This window comes from Anser cygnoides, chromosome 9 (assembly GCF_040182565.1).
Source record: "Anser cygnoides isolate HZ-2024a breed goose chromosome 9, Taihu_goose_T2T_genome, whole genome shotgun sequence".
NCBI classification, from domain to species: Eukaryota; Metazoa; Chordata; class Aves; order Anseriformes; family Anatidae; genus Anser; species Anser cygnoides.
In genome coordinates, this window is record NC_089881.1 from 26,081,728 (window position 1) to 26,105,538 (window position 23,811).

At 40.3% G+C, this 23,811-nt stretch overlaps 1 protein-coding gene across 1 annotated transcript in view; it reads right to left on the bottom strand.

Annotated features, from left to right (window-relative positions):
* Positions 1-23,811, bottom strand: part of ARHGEF26 (Rho guanine nucleotide exchange factor 26) — a 49,998-nt gene that overhangs the window by 2,771 nt on the left and 23,416 nt on the right. Inside the window, exons 6-13 of the mRNA XM_013193056.3 lie at positions 19,115-19,267; positions 18,491-18,620; positions 17,358-17,432; positions 15,833-15,922; positions 10,047-10,201; positions 5,772-5,981; positions 868-935; positions 302-406 (exon numbers count right to left, since the gene is read on the bottom strand). Coding sequence (XP_013048510.3) covers positions 302-406; positions 868-935; positions 5,772-5,981; positions 10,047-10,201; positions 15,833-15,922; positions 17,358-17,432; positions 18,491-18,620; positions 19,115-19,267 — 986 coding nt within the window. The remainder of the gene's footprint in view (positions 1-301; positions 407-867; positions 936-5,771; positions 5,982-10,046; positions 10,202-15,832; positions 15,923-17,357; positions 17,433-18,490; positions 18,621-19,114; positions 19,268-23,811) is intronic.

The following is a 23,811-nucleotide window of genomic DNA, read 5'->3' on the forward strand; positions in this document are numbered from 1 at the left end:
ACAGGGAGCAACAAACCTTTTCAAGTAATTTTAAAGGCACTTTGTCAGAACTTCTGAGTCAGTGTCATCACATACGTGATGCGTACATGATTGATCTATAAAAGTTATGACTGGTGATGAGTTACTTTAAACATCTGTTGCCTAAACAGAGGCTGTCCTTAGAAACTTGAACCTAAATGCTCAAGTTTTTCTTGGAAGCTTAATCTTTATTCATCATATGGCCATCTCTATTAGGAAACAAATTCTTCTAGCTGGATTCATCTGCAGGGGTAAGAGAGGGTTACTAACAACACATACTCACCATCATTCACCTTTTGATAAACCAAAACAACATCAGCAACTTGAAGAGAGAGCTCGTCTGACTGCTTCGCTGTGTAAGTTCTGATGATCTCTACCTGAGTCAAGGCTGGGGAAGAAAAAAAAAAGAAAGGCTGAATTAGAATATTTCCATTTCATATCTTCTATTCAAATGTGTATATAATTGATTTAAAATAAATCAGTGTATTTTAGCATATGCCCTGCCACACCCCACCCACCCACAACGCAGGTGGCAGCAAACGATGCAGATGGCTTCCCCCCTGAACAACTGCACACAAACTTGGGTTAAACATATGAAGAAATATGCTCTTGGTAACAGATTGAAACAACTGACCCGTGTTAATGAACGCAAACAGAAATAGCTGGGCAAAACAAAGCTCCTCAAAGAAGGAAGAGATGACAGCTTCGTGTATATTAAAGTAACATAGCCCAGGAAAAGAAAAGGTGACCTTTTAAGGATCCAGCCTGTATTTGCTCAAATCCCCGCTAAGGGGCAGTGCACTTCTATTCTCCTGTCAGTGCTCAAAAATCTCAGTACTTGCAACTTACTTGTTCTGTCTGTTTTCTGCCCATCTCTGTCTTGCCCAAGCACCGTAATCCAGCGAGCTCTTTCACTCCTGCAAACAGCAAAGAAAAAAATTCAGTTTCCCAACTCATGCTCTTGAAAAATGATCAAGACTACTCCCTTTTCACGATTCTGTATTTAAATTCTTCCTCTTATTGCGAAAGAAAAACTGAACAAGTAACCTCCTTTCTCCTCCTTTCAAAATACAGCCAGAAGGTGTGATACTACTTCTTGTAAAAGCATTCTTCAAGCACTGTTAAACATTTTAAGCATGTTAGAGTAGAAAAAAATGCCTATACACACATGGTTCTTACTGGCATCACATCGTACGTACCCTTATTTTGTTTTTTAAGTAATGCAGGTAAACTTTTACTAGTGTCTGCGACTAATACTTACGACTAATTAAACAAATAACCCACTTGAATTTTCTTTTTCAAAATTTTGTTTTTGTCTTTAGATAACTTGAGTTTTTAACTAAAAATAGTATCATCTGTCTTCTGCATTTGTCTATTTTTTTGAAACTCTGAAACCAGTGCTAAACTTGTGTTTCAACCACAGTAAGAAAACATATAGAATTTTGCACAAGCTTAATTTTGTTCTTATTTTTAGAAACATGTTATTTACAGATTCGTATTTTCCCTTAACCAGTCTTGATAAGAAAATTACATTTCCTTTCAGGCAACTCTGAAAAAATGGGATAATGCCAGACTGGCTTCCTGTCTAAATACACGTTTCTTCATAAATCCATGTACACCATATATTTTGTGAAAACAAAACAAATTTGCTCCCACTGAAGTCACCTTCTCCCAGCAGGCACTGTTAGAGCATATGAAAAATCCCGTCCAGAAACCACTGCTTTCAGCCAGACTAGGAAAGCCTTTATGTATGTCCCTCTGCAACTTTCCATGTATTTTTCAAGAGAATCGATGTTACTTGTGTAAACAGACAGAGTGGGAAACAAATACAAAAAGATGCCAGCACCAGTGGATAATCTAATGCTAAATGACCGTGTCATTTAACCCTCCGCCTCCAGCAGCAGGCACAATTACAGCTGTCCCGGAGCGAGGACAGTGGGAACAGGCCTCTGCTGCGCTGGAAATCGGAGTCAACGCAAACATTTCGCTTCCACCTGTGCATCGCCCCGTTCAGCGAGTGCTCTGAAGTGTCCAGCTGCCTCCTCCTGCCGCTGCCCTCCCCATCGCGCTCGCCTAAAGTTACAAGAAATCTGGGATTTTCTGTACCCTGAGCGCACAACACACGGTAACGCTCTATAAAAAGAGTTTTCACATCAAGGAGGTATTGTCAGAGATTCTTTCCCTTGAAAGACAATCTGCTGGACTGCTATTTATATTACAAACCTTATATAGGCAAGCAGTAATCTTTTGTAGAACAAAATGTCTTTTTATAAAAAGCCCAGACAACTAAAAATGCGCTTCATTTTTTTCCCAATAAAAACGCATTTCCAAGCAAGTCTGAATCATCTGCTTACTTTATAGTAAGATCTTTAATAGGGATCATTAACGATCTATAGTTTCTTTCAGAGTTATTCTAAACTTTGAAAGCAAACCTAAAACCGTAAGTTTTTCCAGGCTGGGATGCGTCTGGAGCGTTCTGTTTCATGTCCTCTGTCCCGCCCCCAGCCCCCGCGGAACAGATCCCATCTTTCACTTCTGTGAAGGGCTGTGTGCAAGTTAATGGCACCACAGAGCAGCGATGGCCTCTCCGAGACTCGCACCCCAAAGAACAAGACGCCGCTTGTTGCCCTTTTCTAAAGCGGAGCACTCCAGCACTGCCCCAGGAGAACAAGGACCACCTCTATCCGGCACAGCTCCCCAGCTTCCCCGCGGCCATGCCAAACTCCTCCTCCATCCCATCCTGCAGTTTCCGCTCCCGCACCGTCCGACCGCTGTGGTACAGGGCTCACAAAGCTGCCCCGGGACAGCACCGTTCAGCATTGGACCCAACGCACTCAGTTCAGCGTTTGCTGTGCCGCGGGATCCCCTGTGCCCATGTCCCCCAGCTAATCCTGCACCCTACGCACGGAGTGCTTGTTAGAAATGCCCTGCTGCTAAAATAACTAGCAGGACAAGGTACTTCAAAGCAGCAAGGAAGAAACCAGTGCAGAAAAAATACCAGAGCAATCCTTGATGAATCTCTGCAGTCCGATTATCCCAGGTCGTCTTGTCAAGATAAATGCTAAGAGAATCTCCCTAACTACACCGTAAAGGCAACATTTGCCTCGTGCTACGCTGCGTTACGCGTAGGTTCACCTGCAGTTATCCCGCGTGCCCGGGATGAGATGGGAGCACTGTTACACAGCCAAAGCTGCCTGCAACTTCTGCCAGGAATGCAAAAACCTGCAGTTCTTAGTGACGAGCACTGGTCTGGGAGGTCGGTAATGGTCTGAACCACCGGTAAGACAGCTACATACCTAAGCGCACTACAGAATGCAGGTGTACGGACTGCTTGCAGCTACAGGACACTCGTTGCTCTCCAGTTTACTTTAGGCACTTACCCCCTGGCCCCATTGATTATTTGAGAGAAGTTCTCTGCTAACAGGCAAGCGAGGCAGAAAACCCACATCTCAACTTCCAGCTCTCAGAAGAAAATATTAGAGAAGTATTTGACCTAACACGTACTTACGCTACAGCAACCAGCAGCGATAATTCAGCGCCATTTGTAGTTCAAGTGGAAGCAGAGCCACGGAGCATCCCGAGTTGGAAGGGACCCACAGGGGTCACCGAGTCCAGCTCCTGGTCCACACAGGATCACCCAAAGCCCCAACCACACGTCTCAGAGCGTTGCTGTATTTGTAGTATTTGGGTAACTAACCTTCATTGTCCACAGTCGTCTTTGGGCTCTCAACAATGATCCAGAGACTTAGAGAGGCTCAAATGAAACTGATCCAGAAACTGAGCACTTCACAATTTAAACTCGGAGTGTATGCAGGCAACGGAGGTCAGAAACGTTACGCAGAGAAGTTGAGGTATGCCATACAAAAGTCACGTAGCTACAGAGGCATTGTGATGCTTAATAAAGACAGCACCTTAACACCAAGAGTGCCCAAGACCCAGTGCTGTACCAGGCAGGGGGCAGCCAGAGACCCTCCACAAGCTCCAAAGACAGCAGGGCCCTGAGGGGCTGTGCCTGGGAGCCTCTGAGCCTCGCACAGGAAAAATGCATCCAGGGCAAGGTGAAAGGTTAATGGCAGCTACGTTGCTTACTCTGTTTTTAAAGTAATTTTAAACTGCATTACCCGCCACTAAAGCCTGAGGTCATCCTACTGTAAGAAGCAAATAGAACAATAATTAACTTTCACTAGATTTGGCTTAATTAGAATGAGCTAATTATCTTGATGCTAAGTGAGGACTGCAAATGAAAGCAGTGACAGCTTATAGTCTGCCCTTTGCTGGAATCAAAATGGTTGCATTTTAAGCTCAGTTTGGAAAACACCACCTTTATTTTTGCACATACAAGCTTCTCCCCACGCTCCCCCCTCCAATCCCCCGTAAATCCCTGTCCTGCAGTCCTGGCATGTTTGCCTCACCAATAACAACCAGAAGGGATTCAGAAATCCAGCATTATTATTATCTTCAGCCTGGATTACCCTTCAGATACTCTGCTGTCTTCAGCAACATTACACTGACTTACAGTCTTTCCCTCTGATGAAAACCCCCTCCAACTAAAATGCAACAAAAAGTCCTCACTGTTTAGGAATGGTCATGTCAGTTCTCCTTTTTTTTTTTTTTTTTTTTTCAAAAATAAGAAGTCTTAAACCTAAGATTTTTGGTTCCTGTTTATGAGAAACATTTTTATGCAAAGCTATCACAGATAATCTTTCAACACCTTGAAGCAATGCATGACTGTAGCTCACTGTGCCTTGCACCAACACGGACTCCCTCTGCATTATCTCAATGTATTTTTTTAGTTCCTTTTTTTGTTCCTTACTGCCACCAGCTTTGTACTTAGCCATTTGGCTGCAGGTTTGGAAGAGGCAGCAAAATGTTTGCAGAAAGTCAGATGTGGCTTTGTGATGAGAACTCTATTTCAGACCACACCGAACTACATACAAGTGAAGCTTTGTCATTTCTCCTTTCTATTCTACCCTCTAATGGGCTCTCAATTTACTTATCACTAATGGTATTAAAGTAACTCACTGCAAAGCACAGCCACGCCATTACTCACTGCCTAGGGAACTGGCAGTCTCTGAGGCAGAGGCACAGTTAATTCTTGGTCTGAAGACCTAAAACAACAGCACCTAGCAACAGATACTTCAGTTTACATAATTTTAGCATGTGTACTCAATTTGCTATTATCCCTACAACATGACATCAAAAAAAGAGAATGACAGTAACATGACATGGATTTAAAACCACTGAGCCTGCTCATGACAAGATTATCCATGAGAAAACGAACCAGGTTTGGAGAGGCTCTATTTTATTCCAGTAAATATTTATTCCTCTATCTAGGATCTTATACAAGCTGCACATTCTCCTTCTCCGCCAACCATTAAAAAACAGAAAGGCTTGTCACCGTTACCTTGCCTAGCTTTGGAAGTGCACACTTAATGGAATAAAAACAGTGCAAATCACAACAGTCAGCAGGTGGAACAACAAACTCTCCAGCGCTGCTGAACAGGACACCAGTGTGGCCCGTGACAAATACAGGGTCATTTCTGATGTAACCCTTCCCTGGTCACTGCTGATCAGATATCATACAGACTGCCTGCTTGTGAACTCTACTGTACTGTTTTGTTTCATCTTGTTTTAAGCTTTGCAAACAAAGAGAAGCTGGGCATTTCATACTGCCATGCTTGGGAGCTGGGAGAGCAACAACAACCTGAGACGATCAGGTGGAAAAATTACAGAAGTTATAACTATTTACTTACGGAGTGTCTGTTCCCAAGAGCATCTCCACCTTCTCTCCTGCGTGGTTACTGAGGACTGCCAATCTGAAGGGGTACACCGTAGCGCTCTGCCGGGAGTACAGCATAGCTGAAGTGTTCTTTACAGGAGAAGAAGTCAGGTCCTCACTGTCACACTGCTGTACCACGAGCTGATCCCTTAAAGAATAATCTGTGACATTGTAGCTCTCTTCACTGTAAAACAAAGAAAGGAAAAAAAACCCACATAAGTATAATGCTTAGTTTTCCATCAGGTGTGTGATTTCCCCTTCCTTGTTTGTTTTTAAGAAGTCAGTTCTGTTTTTAAACAACTTTTATACAGCAATTGCTGCCTAGCCAAGGACAGAACTAGCAAAACCAGCTAGGGATGCTGCTGTAGTCACTGGGGACCTTGAACCTAAAAAGAAAGAAATGTAGTCCATACATTTGCATAGTAAATAATGAATGCATTCCTAACTAATTAATCGACTGAGATAAACCTCTACAAATTCTTCTTATCTCCATTCAACAGAACAGCCTGCTTTGAACTATTAAGGAGTCTTTATCTTTCTAGCCCCTGTGCTCTCCGGGAGGCCCACAGACTTCTGACCAGCAGCAGCACACGGGTACAGCTGGCTGAGGGCTGGAGGCACCGCAGCCGTTTAAAACATTATTTAAAATTACAGCAATCAGCTAACGCAGACATGCCAACGTGCACCTTCAGTTTATGGCTGAACTTTTTGCCAAACTTCTATTTAGACTCACAACACAGAACAACAGGACTATTTTATGTCCCCCCGCAAGGAAGGCCTGCACATTTTGGAGGCACTTTTATGAAGACCAGACATCTGCTCTAGGCCACCTATTCTTTAACAGAAAGCATGTGGTGATTCTCCCTATTTCCTTTATCACATGTAAAAATAATAAAAAAATAAAAGGTAGTAAACGTCCTTTATAAATCTTCAGCAATTTTTAATCACTTTTTTAGCATGATTACTTTAGTTACAAAATCATTCCTGGCATCTTGGCTAAAAGAGCATGTTTTTTCAAGCAGCTGTGAACAGGTAACATTCCCAAGCAGTATTTAACCTTTGGGTGATTTCCCGTGTATGAAGTCCAGCTGCATTCCAGTGTCAAGGCAATCTCAGGAGCTGACAAGCCACAGAGCCGTGAAAACAGATGGGGTTCTAGTGGTGTCCTTAGGGGATATTACGGGAAAGAAGAATACTCAATAAATGTATCCTCACACAAAAATACACGTCTCTTTGCAATTCATCTGAGATCTTCTAAAAGCACTCAGGACATTGCTGGTAGATGTTCCAAATAGCTCAACATGGCAGCGTTACTTTAGTTGCACACAACAGGACTTCATTAATTCTGGAGCTCTCTTGAGCTCCACAGAGCGCAGGGCTCGCTCATAGGCAGCTCTGAGCATTACTACCCAGAATACGCAACCACATCTTCAAAAGGGCATGTTGGAAAAAAGGAGGAACCTGACTTTTTGCAAAGTTCTGAGCTAGCCGCGTGTCCCATTTTTAGCAGAATAATTTTACAGTGTAAGCTTCCAGCCAGAGATGCCAGAGATGTCAGAGAATTGCCTCCTCTGTAGCCCAGTCTCCTCTTCCCCGAGGGCAGTTGTAAAGTGCCCGCTATGGAAGCTCCACCATGCCTGATGGCAGGCAAATGGATATCTAAGCCCAGCAGTTACACTCATCAGCCATGCAGGGGATGCGTAAGAAGGATGATACTTTTGTCTGTGGTTGGGATTTAGAAGAGGAAAACTGAAAATTCATTATGAAGGAAATACATACAAACCTAAAAGCAGTACGCATAAAGTAAATATCCTGTATTTTAGTAAGGCACTAATGTCATCATACTCTGTGCAATGTGAAATCATTTCTTCACTAGCTCAAGAGAAAACAAGTTTCCCAAACGTGCCACAAATAACAAGAACTGTAGTGTAGTCCATGTGAATCATGAGGCAGATAGAAAGAACTCTTAAGACGTGAATTATACTGCCTGTTACTCCTCGCGTCAGAATATTACCTTCAGCATCCATTAAAAAGGAAGAAATTTTGGTAGCTAAATTTCACATAACCCACTGAATGGGGCAGAGAACACAGCCAAACCTTGCCATTTCAACCACAAGGTGAAATTGCAGCTGAGGAAGATTATGATTAATAAAGCATCATTAAAGTTAAAGCATAAGAACTCTGGAGCATAGTAAGCATACACCAGCACACCCTTTATCTTTTTGTAGCTAAAATGTAGTAATTCTCCTTATAAAAAGGTTTTGGGAACGCTTGCTCACTCAGTATTCAAAATGCAGTTCTCGCAGCGATGACTCTGACACATGGAAGTCGTTCCTGAAAGCAGCCCGTGAGCAGGGGTGACCGAGCCTTGCCTCACTGGGGCTGCTGACCCTCGTGGGCTGCAGCCTGGGCAGGCAGCGCTGGGCCCCGAGGGGCTGGGAGGCACAGCGTGCTGCTTCGACTTATACGGCAAACTGCTCCCCGAGATGGCCGGGGATTCACTTTTGGAGAAAGGATTAAGCAGCATGACTGCAGCACTAAGTAATTAGTATTTTTAGCACAGTCGAGTGATTTTTTTTGTGTGTGCAATGTTAAGAATCTTTTGAGAAAGCAACTCCTCAAGTAAAAACACAAGCATATAAAACTCAACTGTCAACAAGCGCTGCTGTCCATTGCTGTGGTGTCCACAGTAACGCTGTGGGTAGGAGACCAGATCATCAAAAGCTCGAATGTTATGAATAAGCTTATCCACTCGGGTCAAGTGCAAGCTTTGTGCTCGGAATATTTGGGAGGTTCACACAAATCAATCCTTTTCTATCCTACCTAATTTGTTTGGGGGTGTTCTTCAGGTGAACAGATAAATCTGATCGTTAACATCAAGTTTTCTTTAATTTTGGCTTCTGGGCCCAGTTATGACATTTCAATTCCAACAGCTGGAAGTTGTTATAAATCCAAAGTTTGAATAAAATATGTTGCTATAAAAATCTGTTTTATAATCTGGACAAGGAGCCATCACATAGGAAACCAATAAACACTGTAACAACACAGATAATAGATTCTTCATGGTTTTCCTAACTCAGACATTTACTTAGCTACCAACACAGCAATACGTTGAGAGCCATCCCGTGAGAAAACAAACGCGCAGTTTAAAAACATGAGGCATAACTCTGATCTGCTGCCAGGGATTTAGCAAGGGACTTTCAAAGAAACATTGCAGCGTGAACTTTGATAAACGCTGAATCTCAGAAACATGCTCCCAGCATTAAGATAGCTGGGGAGAACTCTATTCTCCTTTCTGCTCATCTGCATAAAAATTATTTGACTTAAATATATTTTTCCTTCTTTTTTGTTTATCTTTCTATTTGCTTAAATATTCACGTTCTCTTCCCAGATTTAATATTCTACCTCATTCCTCAATTTCTGATTTACATTAAGAAGATTCACAAGACAGTATCTTTTAAAAATAGCGGGTATTTGGTTCAACTGATCAGTGCAAATGCAAAACTATTCTTCAAAACAGTTTGCAGCCTCAGGAAGAAAGTTAATCTATCAAGTATTATTTAACAGCAATAGCAGAGGATGTAAATTCCATTAAATGATTTTAAGCCTCCCCACAAATCTAGAGATAAAATTTAAGTGGAGACTACTAGAAGCAGTTTCCCATCAAGCTCTCTCAAAAACAGTCCAACATGGTAAAGCACAGAGGGGAAAGAGTATCACTTTGCCCCCCCAAAAAATCTACCTTTGTTAAGGCATCAAGGATAAACTTTTGAATTTGTTTGACAATTCAGAATTCCAATCGAGTTTGCAAAAACTAAATCCCATTTAACAAGCAGTTACTTGCAATTTCTAAATGCAGTCTGATGGAGCAATGTTAGAAACTCAAATACCTTCATAATTCATTTACTTTCTCAGACACAGTGTATTGAAACATACAAATAGTTTCCACAAATTTTGACTGTAATTAACACAACTTTAATCCATATTTCCTCCCATTCTATGCTGCAAATGTACCAGGTCTCTTTGAATCTCATTCATTCTTTCAAAAAAGCAGATGGCTAGCAAACATGTGAAAATGCTGTGGATGCAAATAAAGTTCGGCTTTGCAAAGCCAGGAAGTTTTGGCTCTCATTTCCCGTATGGTGAGGCATGCACAAAAGTCATGAAAATTTAAAAGATAACTTAGATGCTCTCTCTGTGATGCAAGGAGTTGAACAAAAAGACGATTTTACGTTGGTGAAGCTCTTACCTCTTCTTCTTGGTGATAATGAGGACATCGTTAAAGAGGAAAAAGTACACCTGCTGTTTAGAAGTCCTTTTAGAAAAAAGTCCAGTGTCTTCTACGTATGCTGTTAATTCACCCCTTTTCACTAACCATCGTGAAGAAGAAACCAATGGAAATGGCTACAAAGAAAAAAAATAATATTTTAATCTTGTATAAGTAGAATTAAAAAAAAATAATCAGGTAACAGTCTAAAATATTTGGAAAAACTGCTCAAACTCAAAGCTCAGAGATTATGAGTACAAGCACAAAACAGAGATACGAAGGTTTAAGGTATCTTTATCATTCGCATAATCCACAAGTAATAGCCTGCAAATACTTGCAAATTGCTCATGTTCATGACCTAATTACTCATCTACGACAAAAATGAACGGACTTGGCTGGTCATATGCTTCAGGATGGACCAAACTACATGAGATCTCCAAAGGAGATTAAAAATACTGTCTCTGGGGATTATTTCAGTTTTCATAGAATAAGCAATCATTCTTTGAGCGCTTGATTTTTTCTCACAGCTTTTCTGCATGAACAGTTGGAAGGAAAAGCTTCAGCACTTCATCTCAAACACACGGGCTACAGCATACCTTACACTGCCTTTCAGCACATCTCTAAAGTCAGTTAAAATGATGCTGTACCTTCTTCCTGCATGTTTTGTACCAAGCACAGAAAAAAAATGCAAGAGCCTATATTACAGAGAAATACACTGTACAAACCACATTGAAATCTTTTATGAACTTATGAAAACAGACAAGTTATGGAGATGGCACAGAAGATTAGATACTAATACTGTACTGAATATTATTCTTGAGATGTTCAGAGTACGTACTTCCATGGAAGAGAAAGTCTGCAAAAATACGTGAAGGATAGTAGAAGGCCTACCAATCAAATGTGGTAAAATCTATTTTCTACTCCACACGTTGAAATTCCAGCACAGCTCTGTGAAAGAATGCTTAAAGGAGTATGTGACACGTAAGGACTAGCTGTCCCTTTTAATGCCTGAACAATATAGTTTGTTCGTGACACCATAAATCTACCAGTGGTTTGAGAAATGTCTGAATTTAGAGGACCTCTCTTAAGGTATCCACTCATGACAGGCCATATCAGGGGTAGGATGAGGACCAACATCTCAAGTAGGTGAATCGAGCCAAAGAGGATAATAGCTGTCTAATGGAAAGGCCAGGCTTTATTAATCCAAATTATTCCCAACTGGTGGAGAAGTAGATACCACAGAAGGACCTTTTGTTTCTCTGGGTCATGAACGTGAATGGAGATATGAGCCTGCATGTCCTGTCATACAGAGACCAGATCCTCTCTGAAGCTGTACGTTGACGTGATGCCTGGAAGACACAAAGGTCTCTTGCAGTGCTGGCAGCGCTGCAACATCTCCCAGGGGCCAAGATTCCTCCATCAGCGATCTCACTGACAGTTGTCAGCACTGAGCTGACCAGAGCTAGTATGTGGGAAGGTTTCAGTGCCACACAGAGGAAAGGTTCCCCCTATGCGACCAGTTCTGTGCTGCTTAGAATAGTGGCTGCTGATAAAGACACTCCTTTCTAAGTCTCACCCGTCTTCTCTGTCTTCTCTAAATCTTCTATTTTGGTCCTAATTTCAAAACTGAAGATGTTGATACTTTTGTGTTTATGCACCTCCAGGTACAGCGTACATGCCGGATGGAGCACCTGAGGCTGTCTGGCACCAAAACAGAAGACTCACGGGGTGACTTCTGCAGGCGAAGCCCAAGCTGCACGCCCTGTGCCTTGCAGCTCCTCCAACAGCAGGTCCACACTGCCCCTGGAGAAGAGGCATCCACTTTGCCCATGTTTATTAACATTTGTACCTAAGACCCACTGCAGTAAATGGGCACTTAACTGTTAACTTATGTACATTTTTCTTCACCCCAAGGGAAATAATCAAATTTTTGTTTCTACTTTACACTTAACAGGCTTTCATCTTATCAAAAACATGCACTTTCTCTGCTGTTGCTCAAATTCATTATGTCTGTAATGATTACACTAATGAGGACAACTGCTTCTTTTCCATTTAAAATATCTTTCACGTGCTTGTATTTCTTCATTCAGCTTGTCAGCTGTCTTCATCATTCTGCTTAGACTGTCTTTTTGTATCTAATCACTTAGCTGCCCTTTGGTGAACTAACTCAACTTGTCAATACTCGCCCTGGAGCACGATGCCAAAACCAAACCAGTGCTTTGACTGCGATTGTGCTGTTGGAAGAACAAAACTTTAACCTCCCTAATTTTATGCGTGGCCATCCCCTTGTTTGTGAATTTTGAGGAATGATTCTGTAGTGACTTTGAAATGGCACATGATAAAGCAATCATTCAAAAGATTTTATTTTTATTTATTTATTTATTTATACCACCATGCAGTACCACACTCAACGCAAAAAGCAGGACCAAGCTCCTGGAAGCCTATTCCTTGTGCTTTCTGTTAGGAGATAGCACATGAATGACAGATAAACCTTGCTCAAAATGGCAAAATTACAGAAAAAATACCTCTACTGAATCTTGGTCAAATTCTCTTTAGATACTTCTTCCCACTTAACTTCAGATCACACATTCCGTTTTGATTTATACAACCTTTTTGCAGATTTCTAGTTTTGTATTATCCATTAGTTTACTAAATGCATTTTCTACTGTATTCTCCAATCTGGAAATGCAGAACTGTGTTTCAAATCCATATTTCCGAAATAGATTTTTATCCAAGTCTCTGTTATGAGTCAGAGTAGAACAATCTGGTTACAAATCTCTTTAATTTCATTAACTGACACCGTCACTCATCTTGTATCAGTGGCTAACATCAATCCAACATTATTACTTTCTCCAAGGATTGTACCATAGCATTTTTCTTATGGATGGTCATTTTATTAATACACATTATTAAACCACAGGTTACAAAAGGTCAATTCAGCTCAGTACCCATATGTGGCAATCAGAAGAACTCCCAAATTCCATCACTGAAATCTAGTAATTTCTGAAGTTTATATAAACATTCTGCTTTTTTTTTTTTCTTTAAAAAAAGGGCTTATTCTGAATCTACACTCTGCCGGTGTGAAAATCAATTCTTGAAACAAACAGCTCCAGTTATTTAAACTTCCTGAATTGCAGTAATGGTTCCATGTGATGGTACATGAATGTGAAACATTGGGCCATAGCCCTAAGTTTACACCACCACAGTTTTTGTGACTTTACAAATTGAAACATTGGGCTAGATGGTCCTTGAACACAGAAATTACAGAAGAGTTTGGTTCTTGAACTCAAATGCCTGTTTGCAGAAAAAAAAGCTTTTCTAGTGCTGAAGTTGAAAAATTTAAGAATAAAAACCTTTTGAATCTTAATTAAAAGAAATTCTACAGATTAGCTGTGTACAAAAATGACCTACATTTAGTAGCTTCTCTTGTAACTCCCATGCTCTACAGTCACACCTAACAAAACAAAACATCCCAAAATACTGGATTAGGAAAGAACAGAAATAGTTTACCTAATTTATAATGGTTATAAAGCAGAATTATAGCACCATGATGATGGTATTGCAGACAAAAACGTCTTCAAAATTTTCTATTTGAGCATGAACTAAAAATCCCTTTAATCTCTACTCCAAATGAGTTCATTTTCCTAACTGACTATATTCCAGAGGCACCTTGTTTTTTCTTTAATATTATTTTTCCTGCAATTACCGTAAGAGTACAACACTTATATCACCATCTTTTTATATAAGCCATTAGAACTTAAAATGTACTGAGACTTGGCCAAAGCAGTTTGGCAAGCCCTCCAGCTGGCAAGCTCTCAAACCACAGATAAGGTCTAAAACCACTAAGTGGTTATATTTAAGATGCACAGAGGAGGGAAGAAAAAAAAAAAAAACTTGCATAAAGAATACAGAAAAGAAAATAAAGTTGCTATTATTCCCATGAAACTAGCGAGAGTTGCTAGTCACAGCACGTCCACTGGAAGAATTATACAGGGCCTCTTGCTTCTGCATCCTCTTCCAACAGGGAAAGTAACAGACTAAAAGTCCTTTAAGGAACTCAATACATTTTACAACTGTCAGGTACTTCTGTAGATTTGAAAATTATGAATGAATGCGGGAAGGTTACCCAAGGTTTTCAGACTATCTAAAACTCCACTTCAGAATATCCCAAACACCTGAGGCTATTATCCACCCTTGTTAGCAAATGTAGTGACATCACTTGTTAAGAAGTGTTTACTTTATTGCTGTTGTTTTAAGTAAATATTATTAGTCTCAGTTTTTAGTCAAAGCATGTAAATAAAAATCCTTTGGACAATTTGGAAACAGGATTTCCTCAGAGCAAGACTGACAAAGATCCTTTAACAACTGTCTCTTCAAAAACATACACCCCTACTTACTTCAAATACGATGATGATAACTCATTCATCGTTCAGATATTCTGTGTTTGAACAGGAGCATTCCAGCAGAAGACTACAACATTCATTTTGAAAACTAAGACAGTATAGGATTCAATTTCATCTGCATATACAAATATGCTTGCTATTCTTGTGGTTGAAAAGTAAGCTAAGAAATTACCTGCACTAGTTTAATACGGGACGCTTCGCTGTTATTACTTCAAAGCCCTGCCTGCACCGTCGCACAGACACAGGCAGCCTTAAGTACAGCCATACTCTGTACTAGCAAAACAAAATTTGCTGACAAACGACAAAACCAAACTGCATTAGTAAAGGTGAAGTTTATCTTAAGTAATTTCACCCACGCCAAAGTCTGCTGTTGCACAGCCTGCTCTTCCGGGCTGGCACCTCACTCTTTGTTTGCATATCCTATGCTGCCAGAAGTGCTGCTGTAGCTGAATTTGGTAACTCCTGCCCGCAGGTGTGACCGAGACGCAGGCACACACACCTATGAGGAAACCCAGCTGGGCTGATTTATTTAACACCTGCCTCCTTGAATTCAGCTGCATGCAGCACACACCATTGTTTTCCTGATTTCTAGCACCTCCCAGTTAAAGGGGAACTTGTGAAAGTGACATGTTTTTACAGCAGAACTATCAGAATCTTGTACAAATATACTGTAATTTAAAGAAACACATCTTGAGATGGCTGGAACCACACCTTGTTTTTGATATCATGCTGCCGTAATCCGGACAGTCACACATTGTTGGGATCCTTCCCTTGGTCTAAAAGCATTTATTTAGGCGTAATTTTTCTCTCAGGTACACGAGAACATCTCATTGTCAAGTAGTAGGTCGGCCTCTCTTTTAATGGTAAAAACCTGACAGCAATTTGTCTAGCGCATCAAAGCCAGCTCACACACTCACTCCATGGAGTTAATTCATCTTGCAGTTTGACAGAAATAGTGTGCTGAATCTCACTGATGATGTTTTCAGAAAATAAAATGCTAGGGTGCTAAAACTTGGTAAATTTTTAATGTTTTAGTTCAGCTGCAATAGATAAAATAGTCCCTTTCATTCTTGTTTTTTTAAAAAAGTTCTTATACTCTTTCCCTGAAAAGCCTCCACCTGAACCTTAATCAACCTTGGTTAAGATACAACAGTCCTCAGTTACTCTCCGAGTTTCCAAAGCTTCAGCTACCCCAGAACATGAACTTGTCTTCCTTGACTGAAAGTGATGTCAGTGTTACAGCCTATGCTAATCTACTTTATGCTGGAAATGAAGCTATCAAAATTTAACATGTAGTCAAAGCCATAGCATGTGGTCAAAGCTATTCATATGCTAAATGGTTTACGGTCAGAAATAGCATCATACCTTGATTTTAAATTCCAGCTGGGAGTTAATTGTGTACATCATTTCTGTCCTTTCCATCTTCCGAGCACCTTCATTGCACAAACGCACCAACTAGAAACAAGACATGTATTTAACACATTTAATGTACTCAAGACTTGTAACACTAACTCTTGCTCCTTTATAAAATGCACATCTGTGGAAGCATAAAATTTACAAAGGACCTGACATTTTCCTGTTCAGCCGCAGCCATGATGTTTTCAAGACCAGACTGAATGCATCTCTGAGTGACCTGCTCAGGCCCAACAGCTGGTTCTGCTTTGAGAAAGAGGCTGGACTAGATGACATCCTGAAGTCCCTTTCAACCAGGATTATCCAACACTATAATAACTATTTATTCTTCAGCAAAGCCCAGGTGGTACAATGTTACAGCCAGATCTGACTGAAAAGGGTTTTACTCTCTGATCCAAGTTAATGATCAGCCCCACAAAAACCAACATTCTGGACTGACAAATCCGTGTTGCGCACTGCCCTGTCTATCACACACCTGCAACTCATTTAGAGAAGAAAGTCCCAACACAAACATTGCAGCACCGCCTTGTTAAGCTAAGGCAAACAGTATCTTTGAGAAAGTTTCATTGCAGCTGGCCTTTAGAATGCAACCTTAAAGCATCCTACAGTCTTACAGAAGTCTGTGCATTGGAGGAAGAGGAGCGTACAACAAGGGGGGCAGAGACGGAAAGGTTGGAAAATGCATTCCCCTTAACCTCACAAACATCATGCAGCATTTCCCAACCATTAATAAGCCTTTTCTCCTTTTATAATCAAATACTTCATAAATCATATACAGCTCCTACAGAAAAAAATAATTGGCAGCAGTAGAGTGTTCCTGAATTTACAGTATTTTCCTAAGTAACAGACAATAATTTAGCCATAAAACCAATCCCTAGTGGTCTTTCTTAAATAAGACAATTTAGAGTTTTTATCTTTCACTGCTCTTCCCTTAAACAAGGAATGTTCAAAGCCCAAGGCACTGTCTAGCCCCGACATGCAGGGAAAGGTTTTGTTTTGTTTAAATAAAGAACATCCAATACAACACATTTAATGACAGTTTATGATGTGCTGCAGTTTCTGAAATTCTGAGGTCTTGGAGGCAAAAAACAGACAGTTCTTAGATCCTTAAATTTTCTTTTCAAACCACAATGTTCTGTTTTAAAGTCTTCTATTTCCAGAACATATATACACATATACATATTATATATGCGTGTGAATATAAATTGATAAACTAGAATTTCACAATTTAAAAAGGGGAATCTGCTCAGTTTCACATAAAATGGAACTGGAATTTATTATGAAAGTGCTATTGTATTTTACAATCTATACATGGAAACGGACTTGTGCTCTTCCTCTGTCATTGATTCTGATGATTACACAGTAAGACAAGAACAACTGAACAACTGAGAGCAGCAGATATAGTTAACTAGCAATAAAAGCAGAAAGCACGGTTTTCTTAGTTTCGCTTTTTTTCCCCCGTACCATCAGGACATACCTTGCTCACTTCTTTCAGAGCTTGCTTGCAGTTCTCATATTTTGGTGAATCTTTCGGAGTTTTCTGGCAAATAGTCTGAAATAAAATATCAGTTACTTCAGAGGACTGAGAAGCACAGATTGTAACAAATACAGAATTTTACAAACATATTAATGGAAATCAAAAAGGTGAAGAGAAACAAAAACATCCTAAGATATTTTAGAATAAATTAGTCTTTGCTTCAATCATGCTTGCTCCTCTTTGAACACATTTGAAGCCATATCTCTGGCACTGAAACTTTGAGAATCGATTTCACTCCAAACAATACGACCTTATATACACAATATATAACAATATAAGGTTTACACAGCTACCTGGATCAACTAATGACACACACAAAAGTAATACTAGATTATTATTTAATTTTTTAAGTAGAAACATGCTCCAGAGAAGAAGGTGTTCAACGTCCCAGAATGAACTAAGTAACTATCCCGATCATCAACCAAATTTGTCAGTGCACAGTTTCTGTCCATGTAGGAGACCAAAATCATTAGTCCTGTTTCTGGACCCTATCGATGCTAGAATTAATTAAGCTTAGCTTTTAATCTATACTATTGCTGGTGGTCCAGCTCATAAATTCAGTTCTAGTAACCTGCATGGGAAGGGAACTTCTCACAGTGTAACGCACTGAGGGGAAACAGAGTGTATAAACAGTGTTCCACTCAGAAGGGGCTCCTGTGCCCTTGAGAACAGTTTATTCTTCAAGGTTACACTGTGACCTTCTTAAGGTCTTAAAGACCCTACTTCTGAAAGTAAGTATTTATTGCAAAAGGATCCTTATCTAATCTATAAAGTAGGATATATTTTTTTTTAAATCTGTAAAGTTTAATTTTAATCCTAACACTATGTAACATTTCTGTGCTAGGTTCTTCCTTGTCTTCTGAATCAATTATTTTTATCCTTTACAAACCTTTTGATTAGAACTTCTAAATATTTAATTTCTGACCGCACAAGCGAGCATATGCTACTGTTCATAGTCAACAGATAAGCCAGTATCTACAGCCTTGTCTGGAATGAACTGGGAATTGAATACAAGAGTGTTAACATTCGAGAAACATGCATAAAGGAAAAAATAGAAAAATAACTGTTCTCACATCCATCAGTAAGGGAAGACGAGTTACTCTCTGCATGGGAAGAATGAGGAAAGAGATCATTGGTAAATTCCTGCAATCTTCATGGGACTCAATCCGTGATAACACCTCTTTAAATGCTGGATTTGTAGCTCTGGTAGGAAAAAGAAGGAGGGAATTAAACAGAATGTTTTACCAAAGAATTGTGAAAGTTGCTAGATTTTAAATAAAACATTTTAATAGCAAGGAAAGTACAGCTTGAAAGATTCATATCACTTAAGCTTTCAGCTTTATTTACTTAGATATGCAAGACCAGCACCGATGTTTAGGTATCTCCTCCCACAGATGAACATGAGTGCAAACAGATTCGTATGTAACATGCAAGTAAACCATGGCTTTGACAAATTTATAAAACTGTACTTATCAGAGAAAAGGGAATGTAACACAGGGCAACAAATAGGATTGGACTATGCAGCCAGGCATATTTTCACTCTCAATTACTTCAAAGGAACTTGTGCATTAAGTAAAGCTAAGCATGTAAGTACACGCTTCGCTGTAAGCCATAGGTTTTGCACCAAATACCATAGCCTTTGACTCCTACTACGAAGGGGGGTGATTTTGCAGTCATATTTTAAAATTAGCTCTTACAGCAATTTCTGAAGCGTTCGTTGCTGATAGACTTCATTAGTGCAGTATTTTACATATGGATCAAACGTTGAAGCACTATGCTTTTCCACTATATCACTAATATCATCAATAAAGATGTTGTTCTGATGTCTTGCTTCAAGTTCTTTGAAGAACCTGTGAAAAAAGCGAAAAAATTACTCATTTTATCCAAAAATAGTAGACTTTTCTTGCAACATTTTATACTTCACCTGATACAACCCATGGCTTTTATTACCTAATGACAATTTGAATGGTTTGTTTCAGGGTGAGATCATTCCTCCTTTTGGCAAAAGAGTGTGGGAAGTCTTTATATTATACATGTCAAAGGGTGGTGGTGTCACCTGGCAGAGCTCAGCAAAAGCAATGCTGGCAAATTACTTCCCATACTCTAGCTGCCAAAACCGAAAAAAGCCTTACTGGTCTGGTTAGACTGGAATTTCCAGAAACAGGGTTGAAAAGAAATGGAACAACTCCAAGCACAACATTAACACAGCACTTCCTCCTGTAATAAGGGAAGTGCAATACCAGAAATGTTCAAGCAAACAAAGTTAAGCGTGAACTGTTAAACTAGATACAAAAAAACACACAGCAGGCTGAGCTAAACAAGGTAGTCATGCACCATAAACTTTGATCTACCAATAAAACCAGACACAGACTGGGAAGAGTGAAAAGGGAAACAGAAACTAAAATCCTCTTCCCCATTGTTTGTCTTCTGCTCCATACCGAGTCCCTTTGGCCTCTGAAAGCTTTTCACTCATTCCTGCCCTTCTAATTTTACCAGGAAACAAATGCCTTTATTTCAACGCTGCGTATTAGAAACACTTTCACCCTCTGGGGTATAAGAGCTCAGAGTGGCATTAGAGCTGTTGCAGGTCATTAGAATTACTTGCACTAATAGTCTGACATCAGTGCAATCGCTAAAAAAAAAATAAAAGTTGCTGAAAAAATCTCTCTGATATCAGTCTTGTGAAACCTTTACAACAAGATGATTCACTAGAAGTATCCCAAACTCACTAGGGTAAACCAGGTAACAAAAAACTGCCACGTAACACAGCGAAATAAAGGAAATACTTGGAACACACGATCTCTCATTAAGCTAAAATATTTTGAAACATTTTTGTTTTAACCCTTTATCACATTTTCTCTCTACTAACACTGGTTCTTCAAAATCTGTCTTGCAGCATTTCGGCTTTTCAGCACACCAATGTTCCGCATAGCTTGTTTTACAGACACGCGTAAGGAGAAGACAAGACGTGCAGAAGCTTATCACACGGATGTTTAACAACACAGGTTCACTAAAATTTTCTCCATTGGACTTAGAAAAAGTTGACTGAACTGAACAATTGCCAGACTCTCAAATGGTCAGTCACACAGTCAAACGAATATTTTTGTTTGTGGATGTTTTGGTTTATTTTTCCTGACACACTCACTGCAGATTTACTGACTGATGCTTATCAGTATTGTCATTTAATGACAACCAGGACATTGCCTGCAAAGAGATATGATGCTGTCTGCTCCGGTTTATAGCTTTCTCCTCCTTTTTCTGCTTAAAGATGTACAGCAGTGTTTTTAATAGCACTGCCATTTTTGGAAGGCATAGTCCTGTAGAATCCTATCCTCCATCCACTCCATTTCAAAGCATGAGCTGTTTCAAGTTGTCACTGACTTGCAATACGCTATGTATGTGCTTCTGTAGTGCCTAAGAGAGCAGTCCTAACCAGCAAAGCATACCAGCTGCAATGAAATCTCCTGCAATCCATGGACAAGGATTGCAAGCTAACAGTCGGCTTCAAATTTCCACACAGCCTACAATTTCCCGTGAACCACAATAGTCAGCTCTCAACAGCTGACCACCACGAGCTGCAGACGACTGGAATTCATTTCCACTCTGCTCAGACATGTTTATAGCTGGAAGAATTTCTTCGCACACTGCCAGCTTTACTTTGCTCAGAAAATACAGCATTTCTCCCTCCTGTGCGTATGGCACACTGACAAAGTGTTTGACCATGCTGGATCTTTTAAAATTTATCACTTTTAAATCACTTTTAAAATTTATCTGGCTCTTCATCACTGACATCAGTCACAGTCATTTTAGGTAACAGTGCAAATCTTGCACACCAGGAGATACTAAAAAGAAAGAAAAGAAAAACAGGCCAGAGAGAAGCAGCGTAGCCAAGTCCCATCCCCCCCAGAACACATTATAAGAACTATTAACTCTGGAAATCATGCATAGAAGTTTGATTCAAAGGTTATCTTTTTGGGCATCCAAACATGGGAAAACAGACGCATCATAAAACCTTTTACTTAAAACTTTAGGACTGATTCTGTCATAAAGATTTGTACCGAACAATTTAGTGTCAATTTAACCAACTACAAATTTGTTGTGCTCTGTGATTTTTACTTTTATTTTTTGCTTAAGACCAGAAAAATCTATTTCAAGCACTTGTTTCTGTTAAATACAGAACTTTTCTGGTTAAAGTTAGATCCAATTAAGTGAAAGTCAAACAGAATCAGAGACAAAATGATTTCCTCGGTCCTGCCCGTGTTGTTTAGAAGAAATGTCCAATTTGAATACCCTCAAACTCTTCCTCTCCTGAAGACTATGTGCCAAATTTAGAAACACAGATGTAATTAATTTCCTGTTTGTTTCTTTTTCTAGTTCAAGATCTAGAAACACCAAAGCACACACCAGTACCGGAGTTTGTGCTGTCCCTACAACAGGAGCTTCCCCCTCAGTATTCTGGAGGCTTGTGGTAAGATTCTCCCCATGTCTTCCAGCAGATGATAACAAGCTGGTGATCATCATGTGGAGCAACATCCTAATACTTGCTCAGGCAGTTTTCTTAGCCTAGCTTTTCCTACTCATAGGCAGAGATTAAAGCAGTGCCAGGTATCCACAACTTCCTTAAGAACCCTAGTTAATTCAGCTGTGAGCACAGCGGTGTAAGCACAGCGGTGTAAGCACAAGCCTGCCTATTATTCCACACAATTCATCTTTGTAATTCACCCTGTCCATGTCCCTGTGCAGGGCCTCCCTACCCTCTGGCAGATCAACACTTCCCCCAGCTTGGTGTCGTCTGCCAACTTACTGAGGGTGCACTCAATTCCCTCACCCAAGTCACCAATAAAGGTATCAAAGAGGATGGGCCCCAACACCGACCCCTGGGGAACACCACTGGTGACCGGTGCCCAGCTGGATTTCACTCCATTCACCACTGCTCTCTGGGCCTGGCCACCCAGCCAGTTTTTAACCCAGCAAAGCCTGTACCTGTCCAAGCCATGGGCTCCATGGGCTGCCAGCTTCTCCTGGGGAATACTGGGGGAAACCATGTTAAAGGCCTTGCTGAAGCCTAGGGAGACTACATTTTTACCCTGACGCATCACTGTCCAGTACCACAAAAAAAGCCACTGGAGTGAAATCAAAGTGCAATTCCTCTTCTCCCACTTAGAGAGGAGCAATGATCAGTTTCAAAAACAATGATCAATTTCAAAGAATTTCAGGTAACGGTAATAAAAATTTCCAATTTTTGCCTCCGCAAATGTGGATCTTCTCATCAGGGACAGATACTTAACATCTACATCACAGATTAATTATTTTGAGAGAAGAATTTTGAATAGCAAAAAATGGAAAAATTGCAGCCTTATTTCCATAGCGTTTTCATGCTGAATCAGAGCTTTCAGAAACAAAATGGCTGAAAAAGAGAGTAATTAAGGTGAGGGACTGCATCTGCAGGTGTTTGAAATGAATCAGTTTGTGGGATTGCCACAACCTAAATAATGGAAAACATTATGTACATACACATATATTTATAAACCCCAAACACTGCAAAGCTAATAGCCCACAAAAATGCCTTTTATCAGGCAATATCCACCAAGCACCTAAAAAGCCAAACAACAACGAAAAGATCCTGCCAGCCTATTTTTCATTCTGCAGCAAGCAAACAACTTGCAGCAGGCCTACCCATGAGTAACTGTACTAATGGTAATCCACTTGCCTTTTTGACTATTTACAGTATTCTGGCAGAAATCCAGAGCAATAAAAACGCCATGGCAACCCTGTCAATATATTCTGTTATAGGGAGATTCCTGAGATAGCCGTGAAGTGCTCATAGCATCTAGTTCAATGGTATGCATTTTAAAAAAAACAATTCTTGATTCAACCAATTATTACCCACTGACAAATGAGCCCACAAAGAACACGCTGTGGCACTAGAAACGTAAATCTTTTTGATAAATTATGAAGACATCACAACAGGAGTCTTCATTTTAAAAACCTTTCCCATGCTGGACAAAGTCGGGCTCCCTGTCCTCAGAAGCAGCAGCGTGTATCTGCATGGCCCTGGGCCTGAAGAGTCAGCCACTCATTTACCACAGAACAAAATGATTTCTTTGATGTCACAAAGAATTTGTAAGTCTTTTTGTGAAACTTTCTAACCATAGGAATGAAGCTGTTCCCATGTAACACTTGCTAAAATGGCAATGCTAACACACACAGCAAGTGAAGGCCTTGGAGAGCAGAGAAGAGGGACCAGGCAGGCGATCCACAGGCTCTGAGCACCTGGGTTGTCACCTGCGATCCCCAGCTGGACAACATCCAGCCGCCAGTACTCACAACTACTGCCTTTGTTGCCATATGCAAGCAAGCTAACCAATCCTTACATTCAGGAAGAAACATTTGT